At 35.4% G+C, this 10,405-nt stretch overlaps 1 protein-coding gene across 3 annotated transcripts in view; it reads left to right on the top strand.

Annotated features, from left to right (window-relative positions):
• Nucleotides 1-207: 207 nt before the first annotated feature.
• The window catches only part of LOC100371951 (heat shock factor protein-like), a 31,366-nt gene continuing 21,168 nt past the window's right edge, over nt 208-10,405 (top strand). For all 3 annotated transcript variants that reach the window (XM_085500279.1, XM_085500280.1, XM_085500278.1), the window contains exons 1-5: nt 208-439; nt 2,856-2,964; nt 3,968-4,092; nt 5,310-5,434; nt 5,874-6,008. In XM_085500279.1, the coding sequence (XP_085356405.1) occupies nt 341-439; nt 2,856-2,964; nt 3,968-4,092; nt 5,310-5,434; nt 5,874-6,008 (593 nt within the window). In that variant the 5' untranslated portion in view covers nt 208-340. The remainder of the gene's footprint in view (nt 440-2,855; nt 2,965-3,967; nt 4,093-5,309; nt 5,435-5,873; nt 6,009-10,405) is intronic.

The raw sequence follows: 10,405 nt of genomic DNA, 5'->3' as shown, positions 1-10,405 counted from the left end.
AACTCGACAAATTGTCGTATTGCAAAAAAATAATATGGCTGCTTAAACATATTTTTAATGAGAACTTTGAAACAAAGAAGAAAGTGTGAAAATATTGTTTTTCACAAAAAATACTTATTATATCATACCATAGGGCGGCACGACTCTTATTTCATCCATGCCGACTGTATTTCGGGGATTAATGTGATCGATAGTTCGCATAGTGTGGTTATCGGGATGAAGCTAGGAGATCAAACAAGATGGCGTACAATTGGTAGATTGTTGTGTCTCATGCAAACTGAAAATCTGTAGAATCGCACGCCGTACAGTTAAATAACACTCCAAAAATATCGAGAATACGATGGATATTCACCATGGAAGTACAATACCGGCATTCCTCAACAAATTAATATCCCTACTCGAAGATGAATCGACTAACGACTTGATACGTTGGGGTCAAGTAAGTGATTACGTTTTAAATTAACCACCCCTGCTTGGTCATGGTACGAGTTGAAGTCATACAAATCTAAATACCGATTAGCTAACTAAGGGCGTTATGAACGATTTTGTCACCTTTTATGAGCTTTAACGATTTTCCCAGACTTCGAAATAACTAAATCAATTTCCCATGGTATTTCAAAAGTTGATGCAAAAGTTGAAACGATTTCAAACTTCAAAATCAAACAATAATATGTCAAAGCAAAGTCAGAATGTAAAATAGTCCACTTAATTAATTAAATTTTGTATTAAGTTGATGTATTTGTCCCAAAATATGAATTAGATTTGAAATAAAAATAGCTTGTTACCACAATCTTGGATTTGCAGGGCACTATGGGATAATCTTGTTTATTTTGCTATTTTTTGTGTTTACATGACGAACATAGGCAATATGATTACAAGTCGTTTGGACCCCTCGCCGTTTGGACCTCAGGACGATTAGACCCCTTGACGTTTCGACCCCTTAAAATATATCACGATTAATAAATACACAAGTTAATTGAAATATTAGAAACATATTTACAAATTGTATGTTGTACCATCGAATTTCTACAAGTTGTCTTGGCCCCGGAAATGAACCCGACAGAATATAATTCAAATGAACATTTGTATTTTCCTGTTTGATGAAATAATGACAGCCATGTACCGGCTTGTAAATATGTTTCTCGTATTTTCACCTAACTACTAGTATTTTGATTGAGGTAATCACAGCTTTACATGGAAAAGAACATTGACTTTTTCCTGAAAACAAAACAAAAAAGAAATGTGTTAATTGACTATATTGCCGTCCCTAAGAATCGAATGGTATAGTCCTATTGCTAAACAATAGCCTTGCGATAGTAAACAACATGGCGGACTGAATTCTCTCCAACGCCCAGTACAGGCATTGATCAGAAAAGATATCCGCTGTAATTTGCGACTCTGTTTATTATTATTATTATCAACTAATTTTATACAGTAAAGTGGTTGTTGCTTTTGATCGGACAGTATTCATATTCGTAACAAGAGTGGGTTCAAACGTTTTGGGGTTGTGACGACGAGGGGTTCAACCGTCGAGGGATCGCCGTAATTCGCGATTCTGTTGCCAAAGTCAGGTATCTTCTAGTTTTATCCAGTAAAATGTTGCAACTTTTGACAAATAATGCTGGGTTCAAATAGTGAGGATTGTGGCGCCAAACATCGAGGGGTCTAATCGTCCTAGGGTCGAAACATTGAGGGGTCTAATCGTCCAGGGGTCAAAAGGGCGAGGGGTCCAAACGACCTGATACCGGCAATATCACAGTCCAGTGGAGTATGTGTACTATAGGTGCACTAAAGGTCCACTTAGTGATATTTTTTTACTTCTTTTTTCATAGTGACTCGTCTAAAAAAACAAATTGTGAAACTAATGAAGTTGAGCTGTTGTTCATATCAATAATTCATTTTATAACTTAAAATGCAAAAATAAAAATGTCTATGGACTCAGGAGATACATTAATAACCAGTTTATTTTGTTCAAAACCATACAATTCACTGTTTCGACTGTTTCCTTCGATTTAAGTACTAAAATTGCAGAAAATTAATAATCAAGAGGGCTTGTGCATGGAGTTATAAGTAACTTGTTCAAATAGGGTCTTACAACCTAGGTAATGGCTCAATCAACCAAGTTTCAGCCAATCATGGATGGTGTTACAAGGGTTATTTGATGCACTTACTGCAAAAAGTCATCCTGTTGCTGTTGATCAAAGTTACAGCAAAATTATTGACTCAGACCTGACATTTACAAAGAATTTGTTTGGTTGCTAATTGGTTATACTGTGGGTATTCTAGTAGACATCACACAATAGTGAAAGGCCTATATTAGGTACCACAAATAGTTGTAAAGTTTATAGTCCAACTAAAAAATTATTCTTGGTATTGTAATAATAAAAATACTTTTAATGTAATGTGCATTGGTTTTAGTTTTGTTAATGGCAAGAATAAAATGCAATGATCACTGTATTGCAATCTGTTCACGCTGGTTCACATGTGAACTACTTGCTTGTTTTAGATGTTACAAATATTGATTATCACTCAGTCATATGATAATAATATTATATATAATGCAAGTAAAATTTAGTCATTTATCAACATTGCAGTATGATCTCTTGATTTTGGTAGAAAAAGTGACATATTTTTTTATAAAACTGGAAATTAGTAATTTTAGAAAAATAAACTTGAAGAGTATTGAAGAAGTGTAAAATAATTGTCATGCTGTTAACATTTAAATCTGGTCACAATAAAACATATTCTTGAATAGGGATTAGCAATTACGAAAACCTAAACTGTACTCTAAGCGTCAAGAATAATTGAAATGTTCTAAATACATAACAGTAGTTTTTACTCTTCCATTGTTCCAGAATGGTACATCATTCCTTGTCTGTGACCAAGGTCGATTTGCCAAGGAAGTGTTGCCAAACTACTTCAAACACAACAACATTGCCAGCTTTATAAGACAACTAAACATGTGTAAGTTAATTTATAAATTGTTGATTTTAGAAGATGAAACTTTTTTAGGATGGGTGTACTTCAAGCACTGTTATTCAAGCACTGCTATAGGCTGTGTTTGTGTGAAGCTTGAAGCGGGAGGGTCGTCACTTGCGCACGCACGGGAATTGAGTCCCAAACGATAATAACAACACGTGCTAATGCCACAAAGGCTCATGGGTAGATGCTTGTTTGTAAACAATAACATGCTATGACCATCTGACGCATGCGCAGGTGACGACTTCCCCACTTTAAATTTGGTACCAAAAATGTTGAAGTTTGTGAACTTGAGTTCATACATAATGATGAAACTGAGCAGAACACATTTCCCTTGTCTTGCATGTATTAGTCTTATACAACAATAACCCTCTATAGACAACAATGTACAAACTTGAAAAGTAGGACTACACATAGACAATGTAGTCATCACAAAATTGAAATAGTAAACAGCATCGTCACAGTCTGAAAAGATTAGCCGATTCAACCACACTGATTATGGCAGTCATGTCAAAGTTGACCCAGCTGAGTACGCATTGCCATAGTGATATAGCACCATATTCTAATGGCTTAGCGTCCAGGGTCTCAGCTAAAAAACATGTTTTCGGGCTCTTCCCCAAGCACCTCCTTCGAGAAAATGTACAAATGACAATTTTAGTTCACCATGTGACAGATTGAGACGAATATTGCGTCTTTTAGGGAGAAAATAAAATTGCGAAATTAGTTGCATCATCATTGATTTCAACAGCACTTTTACAATGAAGAAACAGAAATTGTCACAAAAATATTCATATTTTATTTCAATACTAACCTGTTCACCACCAGTTACCTCTTTTCATCACAAATTCAGAAAATAGTCCCATTTATAGTCTGCAATTTCCTTCAGAAGATTGGGACTAAAACCTGAAAATTGACTCAGATTTTGTCCCATTTCCAGAAATATTCAGAATATAAGTGCAGACAAAATGTTGCTTTTTTATATTTGTAGATGGCTTCAGAAAGCTTGTTAATGTTGAGAGTGGTGGATTGAAAGTAGAGCGTGATGAAACAGAATTTTGTCATCCTTATTTCATAAGGGGACGGCTTGAGTTGTTGGAACAGATTAAAAGGAAAGTAAGTACACCATTTTGTTGTTCATGTCATTGCAAACTTATTTTATTTTTCCTAAACTACAAAAGCACCTCATTCTTATTTGTGTGCACAATAATAATTATTATTATAATATATCTGTGACCGTAACGCCATACAGCGTTTTCATCCTACCATATTAGAAAATGCGAATTCCAAATATGGAATGATTACGCGCACAAGCGTCCTCTACTAATAAAAACAAACATGGCTGCCAACAGAGTTTGACCAGACTCCACACAAAGAAGTTCGCTGATTCTGTTCAAAACATTTTGAATTTCGGCATTCCCATGGTGTATCCTTGGAAGGAAAAGATGTATAATAATAAGGTTATTACGAGAATATCTCAAAGTATGCACTCAGACAGTATGCCGTGCATCGACCTCTGCTGCATGTCGAATGATAATCCAACTGTTACTGTCTTTGTGCGTACTTTGAGGTATTCTCGTAATAACCTTATATTATTACATATCTAGCGCCAACAAAAATAGAGTTTTGTAAAAAGCCACATCAGCCCTAGTTCTAAAACTTATCAGCACTCATTTCAAACTTTCAAATTTTCTCTTATACTGGGGTAAACTATGATGTCCATATTGTCACATTCAAACACTTTCCTTTGTTTACATTGCTATAATGCTATAGTGCAATGGAAATAGAATCTCATGTCTCGCGCAAACATTCACGTAGCACAAAACGTTTTTTCGATGTCATTTCGGATTATAATCTCTCAATAAAATATTAATACAAGCAGGAAAAAATGCATAATAATGAAGTTGTCATGAGTATACCGTAAAGTATGCACTCAGGCAGTACGGTTTACATCTCGCATCAGCTAAGCATCGAGCTATATGATCACAGTGTACTGCCTTTGTGCATACTTTGCAGTATTCTTATGATAACCTCGGAATATTAATTTCATATCCTGTTTTTAGCTCCTGTTTGGCACCAGTTGTTTCTATGCATAAATCCTGTTTCACTGATATTTCAAGGATTCACATGAAGCTTGATAATCAAATGCTTTGGAAAAATTGCAAGATTTGATTTGTCTGTGCATATTAATTAGGAATTCTTTCATCATTAAGATGCCCTTCACAAGTACGCAACATTGAGAAAAATTCATACACAAGTTTCAAATTGACGTTTCTGATCACAAGGAGAAAACATGTTGTTGTTTTTTGTCTGATGTTGTTTGTTCGTTGCAGATTTCCTCCAGTAAAGGTGACGAAGTGAAAGTAAAGCAAGGAGATGTGTCGCTCATTCTGAATGATGTTAAACAAATGAAAGGAAAACAAGGAGACATGAGCAACAAATTGGATGCTATGAAAAGGTAAATGAGCACTAAGCTGAACCATTTTGCTCTTATGAAAATAACTAATGATTTCCCAATGTTTATAACATTTATTGCAACATGCATATCAAATATGGTGTCATGGTAAATACTACTGTGTAAATAAGGGCCATACAGGCGATCATTTGCCCGAAGCTAGAATGGTAATTTGCATTATGCATAGATCTAATCGTTCATATACGTGATATAATATTTTTATCACGTGCTTACTTATATAATATTGAATAATTTGCATAAACAATTAACAAGATTTGGTCATACTTTAAAGACCATTCATTCAAGTGTTACGTGGGTGTACTAGTGTCACTGGACTGAACTATTATCAACAGTATATTGAATTTGTATGGATGTGAAGGTGTGCAATGATATTATAATAGTCCATGTGTTAGTCCTTACATTATTTTATTTTTCTTTCTAGAGAAAATCAGGCACTATGGCGTGAGGTAAAAGAGCTTCGTCAGAAACACACCAAACAGCAGCAGATTGTCAACCGACTGATTGAGTTCTTGCTTAGTCTTGTCAAACCAGCAAGATCTGGACTTAAGAGAAAAATGTAAGTTTATTTTGTAATCAGTACCATTACTCTTTTATTTTTTGTGACATCAGAACAAGTTGTCATCAATACAATGTATGTGAGCATTTTGCTTGATGCTTATCGACAAGAACATACTGTGGTGACTTAAGGTAGCGAGAAGGGTTTTGTAACGTTTTTGAATAAAACATTCTATGTCTGTTGTCTCGTTCAGAACAGTAGTTTAGGTTATATATTTCAAAAGACTAAGTATAGAGGTGTACAAGTTCGCACAAACTGAACAGTCATTGTTTACATAATTATCACGTGACATCAAAAATGGCGAACCTTGTAAAAATGACTAAGTCCGCGATTGCGAGAGAACACTGCTGAATTTCCTGGTGAAATTTACGTCATGCATTGTTCGTAATCAAGTCCATTGAAATGTGTTCTCGGTAATCAAAAGACCTATTATTCCGATTTCTATGCAGGTTTGTTTTTTTGTCCCCAAATTATTTCATACTTTTAACAGACTATTATTCTGTGACAAAGAATTTTCTTCAAAAACCCAGACATATTTCGCACCATCATTATCTTTTGAACGATAACTGAGAGTTTGAATGTCCTAGTCCAAACGCACTTGATTTGGTGGCGGTCCCAATGAGTCCGTACTGTCAAAGCTTCAACTCAAGAAAAACGCAAAAAACAGTTTTGGTTAATAAAACACTGTAGATTTGCATTATTATAAATATACACTAAAAATGGCCAAACATATTAACCACTGATATCATAGAACTCATAAAGAGTGTCAGGTAATGAATAATTTCAAGCTCGAGCGTGAAAAATGAAGAAAACTGCTGGCATTTGAGTCCGTACTCCAGGAACGTTCGGGTTTCCATTGTTATGCAAACGAACAACGAGGGATAATCCTCTGACAAACATTACTGTTCCACTGTACACGCTGACAGTTTACAAACAAGCTAATCTTTCCATTGTCTCTGATAGGAGATCTAATAAAACGGTTTTCATGGTAAAACAAAATGGCCGATGTTTGAAAAAGAAAATTGCTGTTTCAGAGTGCGACACTGAGTGGCAGATTTTTCTTTGCCTCGTCTGTCAACGCTTTCTTTTCTTCGCCATTGCGTTAGAAAAAATGGTTGCGCAAAGTTACAATACTTATTTCGCACAACCTCCCGCCCACTTCCGCTTTCCAATCACCTTTTTCTCTCGCTTTTGCGATCGCTTGTTGAATTCGACCGGACAATTTCCGCTTTATTTTCGACCGCGCAAACCCCGAAATATCAACACCCGCCTGCTCGCTCGCGCGCATTAAAATTTCGGACTAATAGAAACATTTCCGAGGTTCACATTGTCTTATAATTGTCTTTCTGGTTTTTATGAATGTTGAACAGCTGACAAAAGTTCAAATACTTTTTGTTTTAACTATCTATAATTATATGCACGCAATCTGACCTTTTGACCTTGATTTGGCTTGAACTGAATATATAATTTTAAACAATATTATGACGTGAAATGCAAAATTTATTTCAACACAAGTACGACATGGTTGTCTGGGTTTTCTTTCCTGATTGTCGTGTCTTCGCGATGTGTTTTGTATAATTATTGAAGCTAAATGGCAGTTCCATGCATGGGCTGAGTGAAAGGAAATATTTCTAAGTCTGAAATAAAACCTAATATTACACCTCTTTGTGTATTTGTTAATTTTACATATGTTTTTCATGACAGTATGTCTGTAAATATCTAGAAAAATCTTGTCTTTCAATGATAATTTCGATTGTTTGGAATGTCTGTCGACCGTGTCCAAATACTTTGTTTGGAATGTCGATTCAAGTTGGTTTCTCCATACTGAGTTTAGGATCAACACAATCAGCCGAGACAGGACAAACATTGACCCTAATCATTCATGGGGACCATGTCCGTAATTTGTGAGCTGAAACCCCAAACAATTAAACAAGTATTATTATTATAATATATATTTTATTTTACATCGCAAAACTACAACAGAGCTAGAGTTGTTCACGGTGAAACAGCTGCATTGAAGACAATGCAACTTCAACTAGCCATTTCTTACCTTGAAATAAAAAAAAATAAAAATTCGACGAAGAGCATCGGGGAAAATATTAATAATCATTCTTATCAATCGCTTGCTTTATTTTATTTGAATCCATGAAATTCACAAGTTTTTTGACATTTGTTGGCAACTTCCGTGCTAAAAAGATTGAAAATGTGGGTGTGGTTCTTTTGCGAGGTCCTGTTGATAATACGGACAAATATGGTTCAGTGACCCAGGTCGTGCTCCGATCATGTGACTTTCAGCCAATCAATGATGTTGTAACAAAGCATATTTGATGCTAATTGAAGGGTCGTCGTACCATCCAATTTGCGGCGTCGATTCACATAGTGTTTTTGTGCTGAAAAACATCGGTATATTTTGACAAACGGATGGAATTTGACCTCAGTTCAAAAAGAAAATACTAGGCTGAGATACATTAGAGTCCACGGCGAATCAGTTTTCTCTGCAAGTTGGGAAATAAAGTAAACCAGCGTAGAGTCGATGATTTTCAGCCCTGAAGGACTTCCATGTGAATCCTGAATTTCGAATTTTTCATCGACTGGCCACCAAATCTTTATGGCTATAACTAAATTTGACACGTTTTTTTAAAGCCCAATAAATCATTCATACATGTCAAGCTCTGTTCGATTTTTTCAGGGCATGTGGCCGTTTTTAATCGAAACCATTTTTTGTGGGAACACTTTTATGGTATAGACTGAACTCATTCAATGATCGTGACTTATTTTTGAAAATTGAATGTCAAATTTTACCAGACCGGCCGACGTGGATTTGGTATCGTTATTTTTGGAATTCATCATTAACATTTCCTCGTTTCTCTGCTCTGTCAAAATGAGTTACCGTACCTATGCTTTTTTCACGTAACTGTCTCCTTAAAATTATAAAAAATATTACATCTAGAACATGCACCCAAAACACGTAACAAGAGGTTCCAGTTCAGTTGCTTTCACGATACAAGTGTCATACAACTATTAGATTTGAAGTGTCTTTCAGAATGTAATAATAGTAAATACTAGTTGTATGTTCTCACTCAAAACCACCATTTCGACCACTCACTGGCATGTGCCAGTGATCAGTGTTTGGGCGAGCGGTCGGTGTTTCAATGAGCGAGCGAGCGAAAAAAAAAACGTGATTAAAATGCGGTCGGTTTCCGGACGAACAAGACCGCATGGTCGGAAATTAAGCGATAAGCGGTCGGTGTAAAAGGGGAAGGTTGGGCGAAATGAGTACTGTATGACCATGTTTCTCTGACGAAGTCTGGACTCATAATGCTGACAATGGACGTTAGATAAACACGCACTGTTTGCGACGGGAAGCTTATCACCCGTTATATCAGAATCGTCAACAACAGAGTATACAGATAAGATGTTATCCTTTAATTCCTTCCAAAGATAAACACTATGCAAATATCCACGAAACAGCAGTTGTAGTCTTTTCTGCTAGCGTTTTAAAACACTAATTTAAGCAACGTTATTTCGCAATTTCGATCTTTTGTAAACCTGGGATGATGTATCAAGGTCTAAAGTAACCATTTTATCAATTTTTGAAAACGCAAGAAAAAAGTGAAAATTTCTCTTCTCGCTACCTTAACATAGTTAAGATCAGATTTCTTTAAATATAGTTTATTTAATGCTTTTGTTCTCGAGACCCCGAAATAAAGAGGTCGACAAACTACTTTTTGCACAAAACTCTGATCTAATCTCTATGAAAATTGTGATTTTTAGCTTATCATATGAGTGATTGTCCGTCGTCGTCCGGTGTCGTCCGTGTCAATGTTTTACTTTTTCGACTTCTTCTTGAAAACTACAAGCCTGAATGCTTTGATACTTGGTGTATATGTACCTTGGGTAGACCTCTCTTAGGTTTGTTCATTTCATGTTGATATCTTCAATTCCCTAATTTTGGTGAATATTTTTGTCATTTTTGGTAAAAAGTGATATTTTCGACTTCTTGTTAAAAACCGCAAGTGCAATTGCTTTGATATTACATATATAGGTACTACATATGGACCTCTCTCAGATTTGTTCATTTTGTAATGATATCTTTAATTCTCTAATTTTGGTGAATATTTTTGTCATTTTTGGTAAAAAGTGATATTTTTGACTTCTTGTTAAAAACCGCAAGTCCAATCGCTTTGATACTTCATATATAGGTACTACATGTGGACCTCTCTCAGATTTGTTCATTTCGTGATGATATTTTCAATTCTCTAATTTTGGTGAATATTTTTGTCATTTTTGGTAAAAAGTGATATTTTCGACTTCTTGTTAAAAAATGCAAGTCCAATTGCTTTGATACTACATATATAGGTACTACAAGTGGACCTCTCTCAGATTTGTTCATTTTG

This window comes from Saccoglossus kowalevskii, chromosome 6 (assembly GCF_978046115.1).
Source record: "Saccoglossus kowalevskii chromosome 6, keSacKowa6.1, whole genome shotgun sequence".
Lineage (NCBI taxonomy): Eukaryota > Metazoa > Hemichordata > Enteropneusta > Harrimaniidae > Saccoglossus > Saccoglossus kowalevskii.
The sequence above is the reverse complement of the archived record's forward strand: the minus strand, read 5'-3'. Positions and strand labels throughout refer to the sequence as shown.